Source organism: Choloepus didactylus, chromosome 2 (assembly GCF_015220235.1).
Source record: "Choloepus didactylus isolate mChoDid1 chromosome 2, mChoDid1.pri, whole genome shotgun sequence".
Lineage (NCBI taxonomy): Eukaryota > Metazoa > Chordata > Mammalia > Pilosa > Megalonychidae > Choloepus > Choloepus didactylus.
Genome location: NC_051308.1, coordinates 174,018,501 through 174,046,227, shown reverse-complemented (window position 1 = coordinate 174,046,227; position 27,727 = coordinate 174,018,501). Strand labels below are relative to the sequence as shown.

Below are 27,727 nucleotides of genomic sequence, written 5' to 3'. Positions count from 1 at the left end.
TCCAGGAGAAGCTGGCTGGCTAAAGTGGAAATGAAAATTCTCTCTTCTTTCTGCTTAAGTTATCACTTCTTCTTTGAAAGTCTTCAACTGGTTGGATAAAACATCTCTCATTCCTGAAGACAATGTCCTCAGTTGATTATAGATGTAATCAGCCACAGATGCAATCAATTTACTGATTTAAATCCACAAAATATCCTCACAGTAATAGGCTGGTGCTTGCTTGAGCAGACAACTAACTGGTCACCCTTACCTGGCCAAATTGACACATAAACCTAAGCATAACACATGGTATTTGCTTGAACAGTCAAGGAAACTAAAACATGCATCACAGTCCAAATTTCTCCAGCATTTGTTTGCTAGTGAATTTAAAGCTATAGGAAAACAAATAACCTTAGGTACCCAGATATAAATTTTTGTCCTGCCTTCACACTAAGGTACATCTATGAGAATTTTGCATGTGAAATGATGACTATTATGGTCACAATGACAAATAAGTTCCACATTAGGAACATGGCATCCATACCAAGTGCTTTGATATAATATATTTTCTAATATTTAAAAGTACTCTGTAAATTAGAAATTATTACCCCCATAGTCCTTTAAAGAATAGGAAATTGAGGTCATAGATATACATTACACTAATTAAAGAATGGTGAGAAAGCATTAACCAATTTAATGAATTCCTATTAGTTGCTTTTTGGACAAGATCCAGCATCCTGAGATTTACTTCTTTATGTATATGCCTTATTATTTATCCTGAGTTTCACTTAAAGAGGCTGTTATGGGGATTTTTCAAAATACCTCTTCTGTGCTAGTGGAACCAATTCCTTATCTCAAAGCCAGAAAGAAAACTTAATTAAAGATTTTTTGCTGCTTCCTATTATTTCTTCCACTTCCTATGAAGTGGATTCACATCCTTAGCATCTGATTCTAAATCTTGAGAATCTTGAATAAAATTTATATACTTTTGAAGACATTCAGCCTTAGCTGGAAACTGAGCAAACCTGAAGTTCATGAGTTTGAATCTAACAATAATAATAATTTATAATATCATAATGAGTGCATTTATTGAAGGCCTACAATGTGCCAGGCATTAGGTAGACATTTTGCATGCATTATTTCATTGACTGCTCACAAAGATTTCTGAATTTTAGGTGCTATTATTATCTTTATAATTAAAGAAATGGATGCTTAGAAGGGTTAAATTAACTTTATTCAAGTCAGCCTTCTAATAAATGAACAAACTAGGATTTGACACCAAATTTAGTTTGATGTTAGATCCCATGCTCTCAAATGCAATGCTATATAATTGCATCTCTCAAAATAATAATAAGGTATGGATTCAAGAGTTGGAATATCCCTCCTTCATTACCAGTACAGCTTATGGATTCCTCAAACAACTACCCATTGCTGTTAGTGCTATTATCTCCACTAATGCAACATCAGCAACAGCAATGTACCCCTTCATATTTATTGTACCCACCACTGTTCCAGAAGGTTTACATCTATTACCTCATGTGATCCTCAGATCTACCCTATAAGATAAGTATAAAGTCCCAATTCTTCATATAACAAGGCAAAATCTTTCCTGTTTCACAGCTATTAATCCAATATTTGACCACAAGTTTGACCTCGAAACACGTATTCTCACACCCTCAAGGGGGAAGTGGGTGACCTGACCATATAATATTTCTCACCCAAAAGAAGATCCTACTAATCTAGTTGAAATCCTAGATATTTCTTTCCTCTCTCCAAGAACATCCCTCTCTTCATTTGAAATGGTTGTGTTTGAAAACTTTAAAAGATCGTTAAGGCTAAGTGGAAATATTCTTCATTCATTGAAACGGAGAATGGTACTTCCCATTAAAAAACTTCATGCAAGAAAATCTGTCATTGCTATTTTAATTCTTGTTCTGAACCCACCCTTTTATTAAAATTTCTCTCATTTAAGAAGGTCCATAAATTACGATTACTTTTTAAATAATATTATTATTAACAACACACCATTATGAAGATATTCAGGCTCCATTTCTAATACAAATTATATAGAAATTGGTAGACAGAATTTATCCTTCAAAAATTTGCCCTAAGCAGTGACTCATTCAATTTATTTTAATTAACTCTGGGTTAATAAAAACACACAAACAGCAAACAAATAAATATTTATAGGTAATTGGATTGAACCTATTATGAATAAATGTAGTAGTGTGCCCCTTGAGATACCTGAGAATTATTTTGAAGATATATTACATTCATGCTTAAATGGTCAAAAGGTAATGTGCAAAGTTAAAACTCAAGATGCACTAAATTTTCAAGTTAATACACCTATGGGTGGGTTTTCTTTTAAATTCACTAAGAGATAAATATAGAATTCAAGTTTTGTTTTTGCCAGGTATGCTAGTTTGGATCTATAATGTCTCCCATAAAAGCCATGTTCTTTTAATCTAATCATGTGTGGGCAGACCTATTGTGAGTGGGACCTTTTGTGAAGATATATGACACACGCAACTGAGCATGGGACTTTTTGATTAGATTATTTCCATGGAGATCTGAACCCCACCCATTCAAGGTGGGTCCTAATTAGTTTACCAGCACCCTGTATGAGAGGATAAAGGCAGAGACATTTTGAAGAAAGCTTAGAGATGCTTAGAAAGAAAATGCACGGAGACATTTTGGAGACAACCATTGAAACCCAAACCAGCAGAAAAGCTACAAGAAGAAATTCAGAATTTGCCCTGAGGAAGTTAAGAGAGGACCCCCAGATGCTTAGAAAGAAACAAGCAAGGATGCATAATTGCTAAGAGAGAGAAGCTAAGACAGAAGCACAGAGACACTTTGGAGAAAGCAAAGGAAATCAGAAGCTAACCCCAGGAGAGGCCCAGCAGACTCAGGCCATGTGCTTTCCCATATGACAGAGGAACCCCAGATAACACTGGCCTTTCTTCAGTGAAGGTATTCTCTTGTTGATGCCTTAGCTTGAGCACTTTTTATGGCTTTAGAACTGTAAATCTGTAGCCTAATAAATCCCCTTTTTAAAAACCAATCCATTTCTGGTATTTTACATTTTCAGCAGCTTTAACAAACTGGAACACCAGAATTTTACTGCCTTGAGCAAAACATTCTGTACTGTTCTAATCAGTTTGACCAGTTTTATGGAAGCCAGAGAGCAGCCCAGTTGAACAGAAAACAGATGAATGAATAAATGTCAAAAACATCAAATAGATTTTGCCTGCTAGCAATGATGGAAGATTCAAAAACAGGGAGCAGAAGCTTTTTCTCTTTCTCAAAGACTATATATGCTCTACCCTGAAATCACATTGTATTTTGCTAGAAAATGCTGGAGCAAATTTCAAACTTCAGCAAAGAAGACCATAAACAAAATGGTTTCACTGATGACAAAGAGCCTGTGCTCCCTCTCTGAGATTTGAATTTTATAAATCTCCCCAGGAGTCCCTCTGTATTTAGGAAGCAAAAATACCTTCTGCTTTTCAGCTCCTCAGTAAGTATGCTACTAAGTTACTTTACAAGCAGGAGAGGAAGTATTAAAGGAGAAACAAAACAAAAACAAACAAACAAACAAAAAACCCCACCAGGGCTGAAAGATGTAATCCTTAGTAACCCAAATTATAACAAACTTTTAGCCTGGGCAGGAAGGGGAGGTTCAGTCTTTCTGTAACAACCGTCTGCTGCCAGACTGTTGATAGTTTGCTCCACTGTAGAGGCAACCCTGCATCTAACAGGAAAGGATCTGAATATCTGCAGTGTCTGCACAGCCCATATTGGATATGTGGGCTTTCAATTTTTGCTGAGAATCTTGTTTGCTAAATGTAATCCATATTATTGGAAAAGCTGACTCCTCACTAATGCCTAAGACTGTTTCTGGCTGTCGGAAATTGCTCATAAATCACTAATAGAGGCAAAGCCTCTCTTCTGTGGGGTTTTGGAGGAACCCTCAAAGATAAATTTGAAGCTGCAGAAAACAATCACAGTGGTAACTCAGGGATAATACAGTGCATATATTCTAACCTGAAATCAGTTGTGAACCCCAGCATCACTTCTCACTAACTCTGTGGACTTGGCAATTTCCATCTGTAAAGTGGTGATAACACCTACTTTGTCATGTTGGTGTGAGAACTTGATAATATATATTAAGTATAGGCACTCATAAAATATCTTCCATTATTGTAATTACCACTATTGTTATTGTTCACATTTGTTTAAAATCATTCCCTTTCTCTTTCTAGGCATTTGATCACTTACACTCTTTTCTTTTGAGACAATTTTAAAGCAAGTGTGTTCAAAGTGAAAGAATGAATTTAAAAACAGGAAATGCATGGAATCTAGAAAAGGTAAACAGTAAAGCGAATAGCAAAAGGAATTCCAAGGATGATCAGCAAGGAGAAATTCAGGCACTTATTGGACTCCAAAGGGGAAAAATTATGATAATTTTGTACATATAGAAAACTGTTATGACAGACTGTTTTGAAGAATGAAGGACAATTTAGCCATTGGAATGAAGACAGCTAAGAAAGTTATGCCTTGGTTAATTCTTTTTTTAATTCAATTTTATTGACCTCAATTCACTTACTGTACAATCATCTATGGTGTACAATCAATTGTTCACAATACCATTATATAGTTATGCATTCATCACCACAATCAATTCCTGAACATTTTCATTACCACACACAAAAAAGAATAAGAATTAAAGTTAAAGTAAAAAGAACACCCAAAACATCCCATACCCACATCCCTCCCTATTATTCATTTATTTTTTGTCCTCCTTTCTCTATTCATCTGTCCATACACTGTATTAAGGGAATGGGAGCCACAGTTTTCACAATCACACAGTCACACAGTTTAAGCTATATAGTTACACAATCATCTTCAAAAATAAAAGCTAATGGATTGCAGTTCAACAGTTTCAAGTATTTCCCTGTAGCTATTCCAATACCCTAAAAACTAAAAAGGGATATCTATATAATGCATTAAGAATAACCTCCAGAATGACCTCTCAACTCTATTTGAGATCTCTCAGCTACTGAAACTTTATTTTGTTTAATTTTTCTTCTCCCTTTTGGTCCAAGGAGGCTTTCTCAATCCCTCAATGCCAGGGACAAGCTCATCCCCATGGGTCATATCCCACATTGCCAGGGAGATTTACACCTCAGGGAGTCATGTCCCACATAGGGTGGAGAGCGGTGAGTTTCCCTGAAGAGCTGGCCCAGAGACAGAGTCCACATCTGAGCAACAAAAGAGGCTCCCCAGGGGTGACACCAAGGCACTATTTTAAGTAGGTTTAGCCTCTCCTTTGCAGCAACAAACTTTATAAGGGCAAGCCCCAAGATCAAGGGCCCAACCTTCCAAATTGGCAGTCCCTGTGCCAGTTTGAATGTATTGTGTCCCCCAAAATGCCATTAACTTTGATTCACTCTTGTATGGGCAGGTGTATTAGTGTTGATTTTTAATTCTGAGGGTTTCCATGGTGATGTGACCCACCCAACTGTAAGTGATAACTCTGATTGGATGATTTCCATGGAGGTGTGGCCCCACCCATTCAGCATGGACCTCGATTAGTTTACTAGAGCCTTATATAAGCTCAGACATAAGGAGCTCACTGCTGTATCTGAGACAGACATTTTGAAGACAGTCATTGGAAGCTGATGCAGACATTTTGGAGAATGCCATTTTGAAATACAGCCCAGGAGCAAGCAGATGCCAGCTACATGCCTTCCCAGCTAACAGAGGTTTTCTGGATGCCAATGGCCTTTCTCCAGTGAAGGTACCCTTTGTTGATGGACACTTTATGACCTTAATACAAACTCTGTAACCAAATAAACACCCTTTATAAAAGCCAGGCTATTTCTGGTGTTTTGCATTCCAGCAGCATTAGCAAACTAGAACAGTCCCCAATGCTTGTGAGAATATTTTCAATTTCCCATGTGAGGAAATTTAATATTTCCACATTTTCCCCCAGTCTCTCAAGGGGGTCTTGCAGATACATTTTTATTCTCTGCCCAAATTACTCTGGGATGTATTGGGGCTTCACACTATCCTGTACAAACCAACCAGATTTCATTCTCTGTTCAACATTCCATGTAATTGTGTTGTTTGAATAAAATAACCATACAAGTTAAATCATATAATGTGTTACAAACAATATAGATTTACACTTACTAAACATCTCTTCCTTTGGTCTCACACAGAAGTTGAAGTTTTAAAAATACTGTCAATATCATCCTTTACCCTTTAGTTTGATTTACCTTATTCTTAACCAAGTCCATTTTGTTTATATCTCTAATTGAAGTATGATCTCTTTTTTCAGACTCCTTAACACTTTCTATATGGGTAATGCTGACATTAATAGCTGTTGGACTCTGGCTCTGAGTCTCAGGTGTATAATTTGGTTAATTCTTAACACTAGAAAAAAGAAAAAAAATGTTCAAGAAAAGAAGGATAATCACAGCACACTACTTATTCAACAGTGAAGAATAATTACGTAGTCAAAAAGTTCAAGCACTGAAAACTGAATAAAATGTGTTTTATAATTACAGTGGGAGAAGGGGTGAGGAACAAGCTAAGTCTAGCAAAACAGGAAATCAATCTTGTGATAAAACTCATGTACATGTGCCAACTTGGCCAGGTAAGGGTGCCCAATTGTTTGGCCAAGCAAGTCCTGGCTTAATTGTTACTGTGAGGATATTTTGTGGATTTAAATCATCAGTAACTGGATGGATTGCATTTATGGCTAATTACATCCATAATCAACAGAGGAGATTGTCTTCAGCAATGAGAGATGTTCCATCCAATCAGTTGAAGGCTTTAAAAGGAGAAGTTATGACTCAGCAATCAGAGGGGAGAATTTTCATCTCTACTTCAGCCAACCAACTTCTCACTGGGTATTCATCATAAACCTTCTTTGAAGTTCTCATCTTGCAGCCTACCTTCTGGAATTTTAACTCATGCATCCTCACAGTTGTGTGAGACACTTTTATAAAATCTTATAATATTTACAGATATCTCCTGATGGTTCTGTTTACCTATAGAACACTAATACAGCATTAGTACCTGGGGTAGTACTAGGGAAACAGAACTTTAAAAATAGATTTCTGAATCAGTTCTGGGGTTTTGTAATTGGTGCTCTACACTGATTAGATTCAAAGGCATGAATGACTCTATTTACAATAATCAAGATGGCACTGACAGAGAGGATGGGGTAAGATGGCAGAGCATTGAGGTGTGAAATTTAGTTACTCCTCCAGGACAGATGGTAAATAGCCAGGAACTGTATGGAACAGTAGTTTCGGGGACTTTTCTAACTGGAAATGCATCATACACCAGTCTGGAACAGGTGGAACAGCTGAGATCACAGCAAAGAACTGGAAACTTTATATGGATTACACTCTTCTCCTGAGACCTGGGCCTGTCTGGACTGGGAAAATCTGACTGGGGTTGATCATATCTGGAGAGACCCTCTCACAAAAAGCTTACATAGAGACAGGGCAAGAACCAGAAAAACAAGAGCTGAAAAATTCTGATCAACTAAATAGAAGCTATATAAGAGATCTAGAATAAGTTGAACTGAATGTTGGAGAACAGATAGAGAACATAACCAACCAACAAGAAAAACCTAGGTAAAAGAGTGAAAATGGGCTCCAGAATAAACTAATCAAGAAAATCATATGCCTAAACACCTAAAAACAATAAGCTATACTAGGAAACATGAAAATATATGGATCCACCAGAGGAAAAAACTAACACTCTAATTGAGATACAGGAATCAAAACAACTAAAGAGATCAAACAAATCTTCTAAATCAAATCAATGAGCTGAAGGAAAATGTGGAAAAAGATGTGAAGGATACAAAGAAGACACTGGATGACCATAAAGAAGAATCTGTAAGCTTGATAAAACAAATGACAGAACTTATGGAAATGAAAGGCACAATAGAAGAGATTAAAAAATCCGATGGAGACATACAAGAGTAGATTTGAAGAGGCAGAAGGAAGAATCAGTGAACTGGAAGACAGGACATCTGAAATCATACATGCAAAAGAACAGATAGGGAAATGAATGGAAAAATACAAGCAAGGTCTTAGGGAACTGAGTGACAACATGAACTGCATGAATAAACATGTTATGGGTGTCCCAGAAGGAAAAAGGAAGGGAAAGAGGGGGCAGAAGGAAAAATGGAATAAATAATCACTGAAAATTACCCAACTCTTATCAAAGACATAAAGTTATAGATTCAAGAAGTGCAGCATACCCCAAACAGAATATATCCCAATAGACCTACTCCAAGACACTTACTGATCAGATTGTCCAAGGTCAAAGACAAATAAAGATTCCAAAATCAGCAGGAGAAAAGTGATCCATCACATAAAAGGGAAGCTCAATAAGACTATGTATGGATTTCTCTGCAAAAACCATGGAGAAAAAAAGGCAGAGGTATGATATATTTAAGACACTGAAAGAGAAAAACTGCCAAACAAGAATTCTATATCTGACCAAACTGTCCTTCAAAAATTAGGATGAGATTAAAATATTTTCAAACAAACAGACACAAAGAGTTTGTGAATAAGAGACCTGTACTACAAGAAATACTAAAAGGAGTGCTACATACTGATAGGAAATGATAGGGAGAGAAGATTGGAGAAGAGTGTAGAAATGAAGACTACCAAGAAGGGTAAAAGGAGAGAGAGAGAAAAAAATATGACATATAAAATCCAAAAGACAAAATGGTAAAATAAAGTACTGCACTTATAACACTAAATGTTAATGGATTAACCCCCCAATAAAAAGACATAGACTGGCAGAATGGATTTAAAAACAGGACCCAACTATATGCTGACTATAGGAGACTCACCTGAGAGACAAGGACAAAAATAGGTTGAAAGTGAAAGGTTGGAGAAAATATATTTCATGCAAACAACCAGAAAAAGGTGGGAGTAGCTATATTAATATCAGACAAATTAGACTTCAAATGTAAAACAATTAAAAGAGACAAAGAAGGACACTCTATATTAATAAAAGGGACAATTCATCAAGAAGACATAACAATCTTAAATATTTATGCACCAAGCCCGAGTGTCCCAAAAATACATGAGGCAAACCCTGCCAACACTTAAGGAAGAAGTAAATATTTCTACAGTAATAGTTGGAGACTTCAATACACCACAGTCATCAATGGATAGAACATCTAGACAGAGGATTAATAAGGAAACAGAGATGTTGAATTGTATGATAAATGAGCTAGACTTGACAGACATTTATAAAACACTGCTCCCCACAACAGCAGGATACACATTTTTCTCATGTGCTCATGGATCATTCTTTAGAGTAGACCACACGTTGGGTCACAAAGCAAGTCTCAACTAATTTAAAAATACTGATACTAAACAAAACACTTTCTTGATAATAATGAAATGAAGTTGGAAATCAATAACAGGCAGAAGGTCAGAAAATTCACAAATATATGGAGACTAAACAACACACTCTTAAATAACCAGTGGGTAAAGGAAATAATTACAAGAGAAATTAGTTAATACCTCAAGGCAAATGAAAGTGAAAACACAACATAACAAAACTTATGGGATACAGCAAAAGCAGTGCTGGGAGGGAAATTTATTGCCTTAAATGCCTGTATTACAAGAGAAGAAAGAGCAAAAATTGAGGAATTAACTGTTCACCTGGAGGAACTAAAGAAAGAACAGCAAATTGACCCCAAAGCAAACAGAAAGAAAGAAATAACAAAGATTAAAGCAGAAATATATGAAATTGAGAACAGAAAAACAATAGAGAGAATCAACAAAACCAGAATTTGGTTCTTTGAGAAAAATCAGTAAAATCAATGGACCCTTAACTAGACTAACAAAAGAAAAAGAAGAAGAAGAAGAAGAAGAAAGCAGATGCAAATAAATAAAATCAGAGATGGGAAAAGGGACACAGCTACTGACCCCACAGAAATAAAGGAGATAATGAGAGGATAATATGACCAACTGTATGCTAATAAACCAGAAAAGTTAGACAAAATGAACAACTTCCTAGAAAAGCATGAACAATCAACATTGACTCAAGAAGAAATAGACAACCTCAACAAACCAATCACAAGTAAAGAGATTGAGTTAGTCAGCAAAAAGCTCCCAAAAAAGAAAAGCCCAGAACCAGATGGCTTCAAGTGTGAATTCTACCAAGCATTCAAGAAAGAATTAATACAATCGTGCTCAAACTCTTCAAAAAAATTGAAGAGGAGGGAAGCTACCTAACTCATTCTAGGAAGCCAACATCACCCTAATATCAAAGTCAAACAAAGATACTACAGAAAAAGAAAATTATAGACAAATCTTTTTAATGAATATAGATGCAAAAATCCTCAAGAAAATACTCACAAATTGAATCCAACAGCACATTAAAAGAATTTTACAGCAAGTGGGATTTATTCCCAAGGCTGGTTCAACACAAGAAAATCAGTAATGTAATACACCACATCACTAAATCAAAGTGGAAGAACCACATGATCCTCTCAGTCAATTCAGCAGAGGCATTTGATAAAATTAACATCCTTTCTTGATGAAAATACTCAAAATGATAGGAATAGAAGGCAAATTGCTCAATATGATAAAGGCAATATATGAAAAACCCACAGTTAATGTCATAGTCAATGGGGAAAGACTGAAAGCTTTCCCTTTAAGATCACTGTCACCATTTTATTCAACATTATGCTGGGAGTCCTAGCTAGAGCAATTAGGCAAGAAAAAGAAATGAAAGGCATCCAAATTGGACTGGAAGAAGTAATACTTTCACTGTTTGCAGATGACATAATCTTATATGTAGAAAAATCCAGTAAAATCTACAGCAAAGGTACTAGAGCTAATAAATGAATACAGCAAAGTGGCAGGGTACAAGATCAACATGCAAAAATCAGTAGTGTTCCTATATACAAGTAATAAGCAACAGGAGGAGGAAATCAAGAAAAAATGCCATTTACAATAGCAACCAAAAGAATCAAGTACTTAAGAATAAACTTAACCAAGGCTACAAAAGACCTATACAAAGAAAACTACAAGAAACTGCTACAGGAAATCAAACAAGCCTTAAAAAAATGGAAGAACATACCATGTTCATGGATTGGAAGACTAAATATAGTTAAGATATCAGTTCTATCTTAACTGATTTATAGATTCTATGCAATACCAATTAAAATCCCAACAATTTACTTTGCAGAAACAGAAAAACCAATAACCAAATTTATTTGGAAGGGCAAGGTGCCCTGAATAGCCAAAAATATCTTGAGAAAGAGGAAAGAAGTGGGAGGTCTCACACTACCAGACTTTAAAGCATACTAAAAGGCTACAGTATTCAAACAGCATGGTAGTGGCAAAAAAGATATATACCAACCAACGGAATTGAATTGAGTGTTCAGCAATAGACCCTCTCATCTATGGACAATTGATCTTTGATAAGGGAGTCAAGCCAATGCAACTGGCACAGAGTAGCCTCTTCAATAAATGGTGATTGGAGAACTGGATATCCATATCCAAAAAAAATGAAAGAGGATTCCTGTCTCACACCTTATACAAAAATTAACTCAAAATGGATCATTGGTCTAAACAATAGTACTAAGACCATAAGACTTTTAGAAGAAAATGTAGGGAATATCTTAAAGGCCTTATGATAGGAGGTGGTTTCCTAGACCTTACACCCAAAGCATGAGCAATGAAAGAAGAAATAGATACAGGGGATCTCCTCAAAATTAAACACTTTTGTACATCAAAGGGCTTTGTCAGAAAAGTAAAAAGGCAGCCTACATGATGGGAGACAATATTTGGAAATCACATACCAGATAAGGGCCTAATATCCAGAATATATAAAGAGATCCTACAGCTCAACAACAAAAAGACAAACAACCTAATTAAAAAATGGACAAAAGACATGGATGGAAACTTTTCTGAAGAGGAAACACAAATGGCTCAATAACATATGAAAAGATGCTCAACTTCCCTGGCTATTAGGGAAGTACAAATAAAAACCACAATGGGATATCATCTCACACCTACCAGAATGGCCATTATCCAAAAAACAAAAAATGACAAGTGCTGGAGAGGATGTGGAGAAAGAGGCACACTTATTCACTATTGGAAGGAATGTAGAATGGTGCAGCCACTCTGGAAGGCAGTGTGGCAGTTTCTCAGGAAGCTAAGTAGAGAATTGCCATATGATCCGGAAATTCCATTAGTAGGTATATACTCAGAAGAACTGAAAGCTAAGCCAGGAATGGACATTCATAAACCAATGTTTATAGCGACATTATTCATGATTGCCAAGAGATGGTAACAGTCCAAATGTCCAACAGATGAGTGAGTAAACAAACTGTGATGTATACACATGATGGAATATTATGCAGCTGTAAGACAGACCAAAGTCAGGGAACACATAACAACATGGATAAACCTTGATGTTGTGTTGAGCAAAGTTAGTCAGAAACAAAAGGACAAATACTCTGTGGTCTCACAAATGTGAACTAATGTTAATGAAAAAACTACAGTTAAAGCTGAGAACGCAGGTTTTCAGGAGATAGAAAGAGGGTAGAGATGAGGCATTTGATGCTGAAGGAGTACAGAATGTTTAACAGGATTGATTTTATAGATCCAGAAATGGATGGCACAGTACTGTGTGATGGTAACACAATATTGTAAGTACACTGAACAAAGTAAGTAAAGCTGAAAGAGGAGTGTTGGGACATGTATGACACTAGAAGGAAAAATAGATGATAAAGGCTCGGACTGTATAACTTAGTGAAACCTAAAGTGGTTAATGATGGTGGCTAAATGTATAAATACAAAAAATGTTTTTACATGTAGAAGAACAAATGAATGTCAACCTTGTAAGGTGCTGAAAAAGGGATAGTGTCAGGGTAAAATATAATCAATGCCAACTGGAGTCTATGGTTACCATTAACATTGTAATATGCTTCCATTAAGTGTAACAAAGGCAATATACAAAAGTTAAATGTTGATAAAAGGGGATATAAGGGAGGATTATGGGATTATTGGTGGTGGTGGTGTTGTCTGACATTATTGTTGTATTGTATAGTATTGTATTTTTTTCTTTTACCTTTTTATTATTCTTTTTTTAAAAAAATATTTTGGAGTAATGAGTATGTTAAGTGCTGTTTGTGGTGATGGATGCACAACTACATGATACTGTGAACAACTGACTGCATACCATGGATGATTATATGGTATGTGAATATATCTCTACAAAATTTCAGGGAAAAAATAAACTGAGGGGGAAAAAAGATGGCACTCACAATGCATGGCATGACTTGGCAATAGAGATACGCAAAATATCATCATTGGATATGGCTACTCAAATGCTTCTAACAGGCAAGGCCCTGGGTGAGTGTTTTTTAAATGTTAACAGAGTTTTGTTAAGTTAAAAGGTATAAATGATGTTGACTGGTTGCTCTAAATATGCTGGATATAGTTATAGAGGAAAGGAATGAGCTGAAGCCTTCAAATTTGCAACTTAAGCACCATATGAAGGATGTGAAAGTTTCTAAGTTTGACCTGAAACAAAATCTTATTTCCTGTAGTCACAGACTTGAGATCTCTGAAAACCAGGCCCAGAGCAGAATCTCACTGTATCAGTGGCAGAGTTACAACATAAATTCCCAACCTTGCACAGTGTCTGTTGTTAAAATAAGGGCATTGATTGGAAAACAATGGGATCGTGAATATTGAAATTGGGGATATAGGTTGATAATGATGGTAGTGGGGACATTGAAACCCTAGATTCTGCTGAGTCTTTTCCAAATAAACCTATAATGTTTTACCCTGAGGAATCAGCCACCTGATCTTCAGCCCTGAGGAATCTGCCATCCAACATCCATCTGAAGAGATTAACCCTACAGTATCTGATAAGCTCACCTCCCTGAGGAAACAGCCCTCACTCATCTGTCTGGAGAGATTAATTATGTTTTACAAGATGAAACTGCAATAGAATGCCCTGTGGTAACTGGCTTGCAAGACACTTCTAATTCTTCTTGTGATCCACCCCCACCACCCTTCTTTTCTTCCAGACCTATAAATATATTGAAGTCCCAACAGGCACAAAGGGTGAGGTACAAGTGTGACCCATAAGGAGGTATGCTATAGTCCAAAAGAACTGCATGGGTTTTCCAATTTATATAGATAAAAATCAGGGGAATGTGTGTGGGAATGGATAGTAAGGGTGTGGGATGATGGTGGAAGGAATGTAAAGCTGGACTAGGCTGAATTTGTTGATATGGCTTGCTAAGCAGAGATTCTGGATTCAATGTTGTAGCTCAGAGTACTAGAAAAGGCTTTAACAGTTTATTTGGATGGTTGGCTGAAACGTGGATCAAAAGGTGGCTGACATTACCTGAGGTCAAAATGCCATAACTGCCATAGTATAATGTAGATGAGGAGATCCAAAGGCTTAGAGAGAGTGGATTTGTCTGGAAGACCTGCTCACCCACCCTAGGAATGTACAGAGGTCACACCTTTCAGCAGGACTATTAGCAATAAATTTGTGAGACTTATTCTATCATCTCTGAAGAACTCTGTAGTCACCCATCTCTGTAGATCAGATATTACTGTGGGAACTGCTGTCACTGAACTGGAATCCTTCACAATGGGGAAGATCTGACCTTGAGTTGGCAGAAGCCACATGGCAGAACTTAATCACCAAAGATAAGATGGGTGTGGCTACCATAATGGAAAGGAGACTCAAAGCAGCAATCAAAATAAACTGACTCACAGAGACCTATTAGATCATGGGTATGTAGAAGTAAAATAGATGTGCAGTCTACTAAATTCTTACTTGATTTCTATAAGCAGAAGAGTTTAGGTCAAGTGAACAAAAGTCTAACTTGAATTACAAAAAGAGAAAGTCACAGCCCCTTATTCAGTGACCAAACTTGAGACAGTTTACAAACCCAGAGCTCCTTGAATAAAGGAAAGACTGGGTCTCCCTGAGGAATGGACCCTGTTACTCTGCCAAAAATTCACATGTTAATCTTTCTCCCAGCTTTCCCCAAAGAAACTTGATAAATAGGAAGTACGACTACGTGAAGAGTTACAGAAACAAGATTGTCATGGTATGAATATTTCTTCCTTGTTTTCTTATGAGTATGTTTATACAGGTACATAAAGTGGATATCTTTATTTTCTTCCCTATCTCTTTCCCTTATCGTATGACATAAGTTCTATTAGTTCATGTCATAGTATTTAAGTTACAGGATACCAAGTTTATGTGCGAATATTGCCCAAGGACTTGTACCCTATTCTGGAGAGATTTAGTGTTTTTCTGATCATACACAGGTCTGTTGAATATTGTTAGGCAAATAACATATCTGTTATTGGATTTTTTAAGAGATTAAGTATAGTGTATAGCTGCCAAGTTGACAAGGGATGGACTGTGATGGTTAGGTTCATGTGTCAAATTGGCCAGGTAAGGGTGCCCAGTTTTTTGGCCAAACAAGAACTGGCCTAACTGTTACTGTGAGGACATTTTGTAGACTTAAATCATCAGTGAATTGATTGCTTCCATATACTGATTACATCTATAATCAACTGAGGAGATTATGATTCAGCAATATGAGATGTTTCATCCAGTCACATGAAGGCTTTAAAAGGAAAAGTAATGGGTTAAGCAGTCAGAAGAGAGAATTTTCATCTCTACTTCAACCTGTCAGCTTCTCATGGGGAGTTCACTGAAAACCTTCATTGGAGTTCCCAGGTTGTAGCCTTTCCTATGAAATTTGGACTCATGCATCCCCGCAGTTGTGTGAGACCCTTTTTTTTTTCACAATCATTAAACAGTTTATTTAGGACCAGGGAAAATTGACAATAACACATTACTTTAGGCTTTGCATCTACAATATAAAACCATCTCCTTAAAATATTACCCTTTGGATGAAAATATATCTCCTACTTTTTCAACCTGGAAATATCACAGAAACCATTACACAGAAAGAATATTTGTGGTTCAAATGGACACTGGCATGAAATTTCTTCATAGGCTGAAGAGTCAATAACTAGCCCTATGGGGTAACCAGAATAATCTAATAGTTATTAAGCATAATTCTAACATTTTACATCATTTCAGGGAAGACAAATTAAACTGTGTGAGACACTTTTATAAAATTTTATAATACATACAGATATCTTCTGTCAGTTCTGTTTCCCTAGAGAGCCCTGATTAATGCAAGTGCATAATGTCTGAAGTTGATGAAGCAAGAGATAGCAACATAAGCATCTTGTTTAGAAATATAGCAATATAGCCTAGAAGAAATGTTGGGGGAAAATGTAGGAAAATAGTGGCCTTTTGAAAGCAAGGTAGTGGAGGAAGGGTATAATGAGAGTGTGGGTTTCATGACAAGCCTTTTATCACTATTTGACTTTTTAAAAGATGTGCATAATGTTTTGATGAAAAGTAAAATGTATTTATGTAAATAAATAAACATTTTAATATAATGGACATCACACACACACACACACACACACAAACACACGCACATTGATAAGCCCAAGCTAATGAAAATCTACATTACCTGCATCTTTGTGAAAATATTTCCTAAGCCAGAAAAGACAAAAAATTAAAAAAAATTTAAAAAAATTAGAAGCCATCATCTGACAACTAAAAACATAGAATTGGTAGTTTGGATGTGGAGTAAAGGGAAAGGCAGCAGAAAACTCAACAAATGGAAGTATGACCCCTGCATTCAAGGATCTTCAATTTGGTTGAGAAAAGACAACAAGCTGATAAGAGAGGGAGGTTGAGAACCTAAAACCACTTTTTTGAGAAAACATGAACAAAAACTTTTTATGGGCTTTGCTACTTATGTCTTGTAGAGATTTCCTATGAGCTATTTTCCAAGACTTAGAAGAAAAAAAACTTGTTTGTATATAGCTGACATGATAAACTGCATGGCATTTCCAGACAGAAAGAAGAATCATGGTTTTTTAGTTAGGAGATACTATATAGATAGACCAACCAGGTATTTTGCAGATGAGGTAACTAACCCTAAATGATGCTATGTATCTTTTCTAAGTTCACACACCACGTGGGACCAGAACCAGTCTTCCAAAACCACCTGTGCATTCTGGTGAGTATATTATTGCCCAATACTAAAGTAGGAAATCTGTTCTAAACTTGTTTGGATGAGAAAGATGATAATTAATTTTCTAATATTGTTCCATTGATGAATGCAGATAGTAAAATAGTGTTAGCCCTTTGTATAGGACTTTCAAATGTGTCATCTTTATTACATCATCTAATCCTAATAATCTGGTACTTATGGGAAAATTTATGCTCAGAAAGATTTATTGAATTGTCAAGGGCAAATAACCAGTGACTAGTATACCGGATCACTGGCCCTAAGTGGTCTGATTCCTTGGTTAATGTTGGAAGATTTTTCTCTTTCATTATGACCCACATAACTTGAGAGAACATTTCTATGTAATGACTTTGTTCACAAAATTCTTTAAAATATTTTAGATTAAATTTATGATTTCTTAGTAATGGTCAAAATAAATGAATTATTTCAGTTTTGAACTACAATCATTCTTAATGGATAGTAGGAAAAGTACTCAAAATGACAGGGAGGAAATCTAGGATAAGTATGAGAGTTATGCATATCTAACTAGGGCTGCACAACATTTAAGGCAGCGGTTCCCCTTCAGAGCTTGGCAAAATATCAAGATTATTTCTTCAAAAATTTTCAAGGCAAAATTAATTTTGTCACTGTAATTCTTATGATAATTTTGCTAGGAAAAATTTAAATAGCCAAGGAAGTTGAAAATAAATAACAAAGTACAATTACTTTTCCTCTAAAAATGGCTTTCCTGGATCTTCTAAAGAAAAAGACGCCAAACCACTGACTCATGAAAATCAACTTGAAATTTCAGGCACACACTTGTGCAGCCTTCCAATTCACACCAGCATATACGAGTTTTGGTATCACAGCAGTGTTTCCAATTGACAGATAATTTGAGGCTCTAAAATCTCATTTCCATCTTCCTCTTTGCAAGAGAAATGCAAAGATAAATGTCATTAATTGCTCCACACTTTTCCCTCTAGAGAAATACAAACTAAAGCCATCAGTCTAGCATTCTACTAATAGCTTTAAAAGCTGACTGAAAGCATTATTAATTTCACATCTGTAAGAAGATCTGTTAAGTGTATGCTTTACATTTTCACTGAAAGGTTCAATCCTTAAATAAGGTCATTGCTGCTGCTTGCATTCTAAGTAGCGATGCAAAGTTGTAGTGCATGCGGAAATGCAAATATATGTGGATACATGTATATATCCCAGTAATATTAAGTTACATTCTAACCATTTAGCTTATTTGGGTACAGAATATTGCATTTTTCAGGTAGGGTAATTTTTTATTCACCTTCAGTTAGCTACATATTCAATCTCTCTTACTGGACCAACCCAAGTCAACTTTTTTTTTATAAGGCAAATGGGTTGTTGGATAACTTTTAATTTTTTAAAGAAAAATTAATCCTTTTATTTTTCAACCTGTTTTTAAATAGGCAATCTTCATTGCTTCTCTTCTGGATTGGATTGCTGTTTCTTTTCCCCATGTGCAGGCAATATTTTTTGGCACTTCCTTTTAATAATCCTACCCCTACTGTGCTGATTTACCATTATGATTATGTAGTTAGATTCAAGGCATTTTGGCATTCATATGGAAGTAATCGTATTGACTTAACTACAGTTTTAGGTTTTAGATTTCCAACCAAACATGGAAATTTGTGAAGTTCCTTGAACCATACTCTCAGAGCAAGAATTTTTAACCTGTGCCTACAAATTGGCAAGGAGTCTATAGACAAACTTTAGGGAGACTGTACAATCTCTGACACTGATTAAAAATTCTCTGTGCACTCTGTGGGGAAAGGATCCATGGCTTTCATCAGATTCCCAGAGGGGTTGACCCCAAAATGATTAAGAATCAAAGTTCTATAGGGTACTTTCTGGGTGAATTTAAATTTAAAAGCCTCAACTGATGATTTCAAAATTATTTCCTTCAAATCTTCTTTTCAATATCATATTCAAATGGCCCTGTATGCTATGTCCAAAGCCTTCTTTCAAAACACCATGTAAGAATATCTGGCATAAATGCTCATTATCTATATATCTTTCTTACTTGATTTGGTCAGATTTGGGTTTTGTCTTTTAGGCAAATCCAACTTCCCATTTCATGCAAACAAGAGGTTTGTCAGTCACAGAAATCATGACTTGAACTCCATTAGCAAAATATATGGTAATAACTCTATATCTGAGACAGTGAAGGCTGGCATGATCTCAGAAAGGCACATGCTAATAGAGAGAAATTTGTCCAATATTTGATTGCCCTTTGATAAAAATCATCTTTCAGATGAAATAAAGCTGCTACAGCTTCTGTTATAGAGACAAACTATGCAAAAATTCCATTAAAGAGTTCGGTAAATTAGTTCACTCCTACTAAGGTGCCTGTCTGGAAATGTGAAATTAATTAAGGGGAATTATAACAGATTTCTTAAAGGTCCTGGGAGAAAAAGACTCACTCCCTTTACATATCCCTTTGAGAGACATATAACCCCAGGGCTTCTTATCAAAGACAAAATAGAGATCAGAGGCATCAATAGAAAGATGATACTTTCTAAGAAACTGTACCTCCTCATCTGTGAATAGGTTTATGTGATTATGGAAGCAGATAGGGGCTCATGGCAATCCAGGTATTGTTGTAGTGGTAGCACCACATTTTTGTGCAGTCAGACACAAACTGGCGTTTTGGGAAATGCCAGAATGGTGTCTGTCAGGTCTAAGGTCCCACGGATGGCCTTGTCCTGCAGACTCCTTGGCACATAGAACCCTCTTGGTGGCCGTGGCCCTTGACCTATGACAGTGGCTCTCAACTGGGGGCAACTGTGCTCGCCATGCCACATTTGGCAATGTCTGGGACATTTTTGGTTGTTAGCATCTGGGAGGTAGTACCTGGCATCATCTAGTGGCTAGACCTGCACAACAATGAATTATCTGGCCTGATATGTCAATAGTGTCAAGGTTGAGAAGCTCTAACCTAAGGCCATGCCCCTTTGCCCCCACCCTGGGAGTTATAGAGCTATTCTCCATTCAGACTCACATTCCTCACTGAGTCACTAGAAGTTGGTTAATTTGAGAGCGACCTTGCAAATTATAATGCTATAGGCAGAGGGAAGTGAAAAAGATATCCTAAAATGTCCTTCCCTTCTGAATTCACCCTACTTGTTTCTCCAAAACACAGATTAAATATCACCTTCTTCAAGAAACTATTCCCCATCTTAGCTTCACACCCCTTCCCATGTACTCTCCTAGTACCACGTGTTTATTCTAACTGTAGTTCAGATCAAACTAGTGCTTATTCCCCCTAGATTATAAGTTCTTTGAAATCTGTTTTTCTTTTTTTTTAATTCATCCTTGTGTCTTAGTACCTAGCAGAATATTTGGCACATGATAGGTATATAATAAATATTTTTGAAAAAAGGAATAAGCTTGGGGGAGTGGCTTGGATTCTCAGTGCATTCCTCCAGACTGGATTGACTCAAAACTATTATAGATAAACACAGGGCCTCCAAGGATATCCAGCCTTATGCCCTCTAAGGACATGAAACGGGAATGTCTTACTCCATGGCCATAGGCTCACCAGTGCTGTGGTGGAAATTTCTGGCCTACCAGAAGGTAGCCATAATGACTTTTTCCTGAAACACTGCATTACAATACTTGTAGAGACCTTAAGATCTGGTCCAGGGGCCTAGGACTCACTCAGTTGGAAAGGGGTGGAGGAGAAGCCATGGAAAGAGCTCTCCATACATGCCTTGTCTTGGGGGGAAGGAGGGCAAGCTCAATGAGCTACTTTTAATGAGGTTGTCTTTGTAGTCTACATTCTACAGAACTTCTCCTTTCATTGGAGAAGGAAAAAGTAAAGTGAGCAAATAAACACATGGGCAGGGTAGTAGGGCAGCCCAGCATTCAACTCACACAGGTACCCAAGTACAAGTCTGTTAAACAGTCTGACTACAGACAGGGGCAATTCTTATTTTGGCTGCCCAGGGATTATATTAGCATCCACAAGAAAGTAATGCTTAAAGTAATTTATAAGTGTGTTTTTCCGTTAATAAAAAAATCTGGAATTATAACATTAATAAGTATGTCAAAAATGGAAAAAGAGCATCTCATTTATGGCAAATCAACAATAGTTAGTGCCATATGTAATTAGAGAACATAAATCAAAATGATTTAATTGTTTTAACTAGCATAATGCTTTTACGTAACATTGTGCTGTTATTTGACAAGGTATGTCAAATAGAATTTTAGCAAAATACTTAATATAAGTAAAATATTTTCCTGACATGAGTTGGCATCCGGAAAAAATGACAGGGACTTTTCAGAATATCCAGCTTTATTTTCCATTGACAAACACAACATAAATAACATACATTTATTAAATATACAGACTAGCTATGATTTGAATGCCATCAAAATTCTAATGTACTCTTTATAACTCTTTTATACTTAGTCACCGTAATATTCAAGACAAGTCTTTAAAATGCACTGGAAGATATGTTTAAATAGACTTAAGAAAACTCTGCAAAAGACTTTACATAGAGGTGACAAAAGCATACCTTCCCACTTAACCAGCAGTTAAGGCTGCTGAAAAGAAAAGGTGGAGAAACATACTTTCTATACTGAGCTTTACATTATTGATTAAAGTGCCAATAATTGCAGTTCTTGACAAATCACATAAATAATACATACATTCATTGTTTTAAACAGATTAAGATAATCACTACCTAATTTTAATTTGATGGCTTAAAGGAATGTTCAACTTTATGTTATTTGTATTAAAACATTTGGTAAAAGGAGAGGGAGAAGGTAAACTATTTCTTTTTCTCTATTATGTAGATATTATGAACATATATGATTCTTGGGTGGAGATGATTGGGAAGGAAGAGAGTTAAGTAGTCAGTGATGAACTGAATGAACTTAACACCTACTCTTACAGAAAAGAACCCTGCCCCTCCTCACTTCACCCTACTGATGCCCAAGTGTGCAAAGATAAATGTGGTACCTTCCTTTCTTTGTACCCGTGGTATGGCCTAAAAGGAGGAAGAATTTTAACAGGTTGGGCATCTACAGGTTTTCCTTCACATATTTCTCTTACCCTCATGCCTACCCCAGAAGAGTATACTTTCAAAAGAAGAAAGAAAATTAAAGTGCACCAGTAAGTCATGTGCACTTTTTTTCCTACAAATATTACACTTTTGATTTCCAAAGAAATTGAAAGCTATATAAAGGAACTATTTTCAAGTTACTATTAAGTTTTGGTGATTGACTAGCTTTGGCTATATATTCATTTTAATTAAAGAACCAAAGTATTCTAATTTTAAAGCAATTGACAATGGGATTTAGGAGCTGCACATTTGAAAATAATTTTAGAGATGGGATCATCTCCAAAGTGCTCAAAAAGCATGAAAAGGCTGATTTGCTCCTGATGGTGATCTCTGTTCTTCCTATCTTTACTCCTGTAATAAAGTTGCTTCACCAAAAGCTGACTTGTTAAAAAACAGATTCAAAGCTGTATCATATATTTTAGGACACTGAATATTAGAAATATTAATCAGTTCTCTCGCCTCCTATAAACAATCCCAAATTCACCAATAGTTTGAATTTCTGTTACTTTCTCCCTATGAGAGAATGGATAAACAGGTTGGAGATGAGGGATTTGAGGGAAGAGTTTCATTCTTAATGAAGAAATATGTAATCCAGTAAATATTTGAGTTGCTCATTATATGAAACTGATTGACGCAAAATTTTTAAAAAATAATTTTATTCTCAATGAAGAAAGATGTTCATCCTCAGTAAAGAAAATGTGTGACATATAAGTGAATGAGATATATATCTGATTGGATTATTTCTAGAGAATCTTTGGTAATACATTCTGCTTATCTTATAATTAAGAGATAAACTAAACTTGTATAAATTACATGCTTTTAAATAAAATCTCTATTTTAGGAAATAGAAAACAGAGAACATGTAAAATAAAAGTTCTGGGTTCTTTCATTCCTCAGAGAGTAGAGAACAGGGTCAAGTAAGAAAGGAAATATTAAATCACTTGTTTTGAAGGTATCTTCCAATCTTACTTCAATGCAAGCGTGAAGCCTGGTAACTTTTCCCTGAAAATAGATCATTGATTTTTTTTTTTTTTTGAAGAAATGCCTGAATTCTAAACTTATCAAAGTCTGCCATAGATGTGTGTAGTCTCAGTCTTCCTTTCACCCTGAACTACTCTTTTTACTTTCTTCAGTTTTAGTCAAGGTAAACACAATTTTTTAAAAAGGCATTCAGGGAAGAAATGTGAAAGATTTTACTTTATAACTAATGATAAGAATTCATAATAAAATTAATGCTATTTTGGCGGATGTAATCAGGTGAAGATGAACTTTTTCATGAAGTGATATATCTATATAAGTAATACCAAAATAATGAAGCTTTAATTCAAATATTTTTCCTAATTCTCTGTTGCAACACAGAGGTATGCTACTTCTTATCAACATTTTATTACACCTCAGAAAACAGTCCTATGGACTTGGCTGCAGTATTAAATGTTCTTCAATTTTAAAATTATGTAATTACATTCATTGTACAATTATGTACATTTGTCTGACCTCAATTTTAGCAGATTTTGAGACAATCACAAAACAAGTAACAGAAGAGCATCTATGATGATCTGGCATGGTTGATAGTCAAAACTTTTATACAAATAAAACAATTTTTAATTATTCAAAATTAAGCCTTTAACATGTCAGTAGTATAAATACTCTGCAGTCTCTCTGTGTCACTCATCTCCTAATATCTTGTGTTTTTCAGAAGCTGTTGGGATTATAGTACGAAAATAAGTAGATAATATAGGTGCCTAAAATTTTCAAAAAGCAAAATTTTAAAATTTTCTGTCTCTATTAATCCCAATGCAAAAGACCTATTAAATGACTGATGATGTGGGGAAGACTGAAAGCTGATGGCTAATTTGGGGTCAAAAAAAATAATTCACAACACAGCAACAAGCTAAAAAGTATTGAATAAGAAAAAGGCCTGAATAATAGGATACGTCTACAGATTGACCACGTTAAAATACTGTCTTGTCAGAACTTTTAGTCTGACTATTACTCAATGTCAGCAGCATGGTTACAAGGTCTTTTTAGTTAATTTTTACATGAACTTTTACAATTTCTTTCTGTAACATGGTCAAGAGATCTTTGTATATATATATTACATATCTTTATAATATACATAATTATATATCTTTAAATATAATAAAGAAATGTTATGTAGAAATATATGCACACCTTTTTACTTCATAGTAATTTAAATTTGGCATGGTTAAACACTTAAATTTGCTTAGAATATCTTGGTATACAGCATTAGGTAAACTTGGTAAATCTTGAGATAATATGTTTTGTTTCTTCAACTTAAAAATACTTTTAAGACTTCCACTATAGCTGTTTTATTTGAAAAGTAAACTGTTCTTGTGGGATATTACATCAACATTCCTTTCTGTGACACAGCCCAGCTGTGTAAATTTCAATGTTTGGAAAATCAGGACTGCTTTGTACAATAGGCACTCATGATTTTATATTTATATTTATTTCATCATTCACTCATATCTTTCCTAAACTTCTAGCTTTGTTTTGTTTTCTTTTGAACCAATATTGTACATTTTAGGATGTGTCATAATTTAGGTACACATTTTTTTCCTGTTCAGATATATTCATGGATAAACTAAATATAGAAAAGTGAACTTAAAGGCCAATAAATTGAAACTTAGACATATCCTTCTGCAACGACTGTAGATGTCCTCTTTTTAACCACATATACAGCATTTGCACAACATCTTTGAAAACTAGCCTCAATGATCATCCAAAGGCTGAAATCATTAGTGATTTTCATTTCTTATTATGTTTTCCCTGGACTCACAAATCTTTGCATAGATAAATCTCACAGGCCATTTACATAATTTCTTCCTTTTCCACCTCCTTTTCATGCTTTTTCAAAAACTGCTATTAGTCCACTCCCACCAAGAATTCCCTGGGCAGGAATCTGTTTTTAGTTAAGGATAAGTTTCAGGCTCTTTTGTCTTTTTGTACTTCTGTGGTTTGATGAAAAGTGACATTCCTTTGACAGTAATCTCCATTACCGTTTGGAAGTATTTGTCTCTTAAATTATTATTACAAATAAAGCACTTTGCTGTACAGCAGTTGACACTAAACATTTGAAGATAAATTCGTATTTCTGTAATTAAATAAGTAGAGATTATTCACTTTTTCAGCTTTATGAACTATAATGGCATGCACCCTTTAACCATATGGTGTATGCATCCCCGATGCAAACTCCGTTTGGCAGACTTTAATTCATTCATTCACCGAACATCTATTTATTGAACACTTTCTATATTCCAGTTGCCAACAAGATGCTAGAAGGAATAACCCGATCACACTCAAACCACCTAAACTCACACTTATGTGTCCATCTGACTGTAACCAAGATTCAGAGGACCACCTAAGAGGTAAAACTTCCTTATTATAAGTCATTTGCATGCACCTTTTTCTAAAATGGACATAATTTATTGACCAAATTCTGTTATTTGCTAAATTGTGACAAGGTGAGATTCTAGGGTAGTTTTGTGTTATACCCCATGAGGTGACCTTGGGATAACCCAATTCTGTGGCATAGAGTTCAGGGTTTTAGTGTAGGTTATTTATCATCTTTTCCAAAATTTACACTGGTGGAACCATCTTAAATTACATAAGAACACTTAGTAGACCTTGTCCTTTCACTCAATTTGGTACATTAAATTAAGTTGATTATTTCTGATTTGCCTACACTGGTATATACATTAATCTAACAGATATGCTGCAGCTGCTAAAATTAATTTTCCCAAATGCACCCTGAACACAAGGGAAAAAAAAAATAACAAGGGAAACAATGAAATAAACACAAGTTAAGATATTCACAAAAAATGTGAATGGGTTATGGGTTTACAAAATGAATGCACCAAAGACTATGAAGAGTATTTTGTGTAGGACTAACTTGAGTGAACTTTGTGTTTGCTGGGGAGACTGTTTTAAAAAGTGCAATTCTCAAAACTTAATGTAGTGATCTACTTGTGCCACAAAGATGTCAAGCTTAGCTATCAAGGTTTGTATAAATGTGGACTGTAGGAAAAACATTTAACAATAAATATTTGGATAGCGCCACTTTGAGGAGGGAAGAGGAATGACTGTAAGGGGATCAATATTACTGATTTTCTTATCAATAATAATAGCAGATAAAGTTTAATAGCATAAAGTCCTAACTAACACTTCAAAATGTTTGTTGGTCTTAGAATCAGAGTTGGTCTTTAGCGATCCAAAAACCTGGAGAATTCTTTTTGGTGGAAAAGTCAGGATAAGTAATTAACCAGAATACATATATTTAGTGGCCAACTCAGTCCAAACATAAAACACTGAAAAATCACTTCATTGACTTTCATGGATTAGTTTCATGAATCTTCTCCAGATTTGTAGGAATGCAAAATGTACTCAAAAGGAAGAACATTTAGCAACTTGGGTAGTCAAACCCCACCATATTTGAAACAAATGAAATTTGCTCTTACTCAGATAAAGGTAAACTTAATTACCAACCTAACAAAACTTAAACTTCATAATGTTAGGAGCTAATTTGACATATTGAACAATATTTAAGTAACATCAGTACAATGAACATTCTAATACATTATAAATTTGTTTTCATCCTAATTCAACCTTTTAAATACATAAGGAAAAAAAGAGGGTGTCACAAAGGGAAAGTGAGAAAGACAGCGAAAGAGAACAGAGAAGACCAATGTCCCCAAACAAAAACAAACCATCATCCCCTTGTCTTCAATGATATGTGCAGTTAAATCCCATGTACTCGGCATACTGGAATATTAAATATCTTCCCCCAAACAAACCAAGATCATTTTTTTTAAATGTGTTCATCACATAAATAATCACACATTTCAGCTACAAATGGCAGAAACCCAAAAATACTAGACTGTTATTAATATTTTATCCTTTGTTTGTGTCTCAATGTTTTTGGCACATAGGGGATTATCTATGCTTCTGAGACCATTTAGCCTTATATCAAAAATTCCACTTCAGTTTATAAACAATGGCATGCCCAAGATGCCTAAATTCACAGTAAGGTTTAGGGTTTTCTTTTACCAAACTGTGAACATGCTAGTTGATTAAATATTCTCTTTTATGTTCCTGTATGTATTACTTCATTGGATAATGAAATAGGCTGCCCTTTTTGTCCGTCACTAGAGCAGCTGAAGACAGCATTTGCTACCTGGCAAAACTTTTGAAGAAGGATCTTTCTTAGCAGCAGATAAACCCAGGGATTCAAAATCTGGTTCAGTGAAGCCAGGCGAACAGCTATTAAGAAAAAGTTGCATTCTTCCTGCCTTTCTGTATGAGTCTTGCAGTGCTCAACTGATGTCTCGTTGAAGATCATTTTCAACAACATTATCTAAAAAAGAGAGACAAACAATAGTTCCAAAGATTATTAAAGGCATATGCATCTCATCTCTGTAGTACTTTACACATAGTTTTCAATAAATTGGTATTGGATTGAAATGATTAATTTAAGCAACATTTA

The 27,727-nt window shown here is 35.4% G+C and overlaps 1 protein-coding gene across 2 annotated transcripts in view; it reads right to left on the bottom strand.

Moving 5' to 3' along the window:
- The window catches only part of PTGER3 (prostaglandin E receptor 3), a 111,196-nt gene that overhangs the window by 48,894 nt on the left and 34,575 nt on the right, over positions 1-27,727 (bottom strand). For both annotated transcript variants that reach the window (XM_037826920.1, XM_037826921.1), the window contains exon 2: positions 27,419-27,598. In XM_037826920.1, the coding sequence (XP_037682848.1) occupies positions 27,419-27,598 (180 nt within the window). The remainder of the gene's footprint in view (positions 1-27,418; positions 27,599-27,727) is intronic.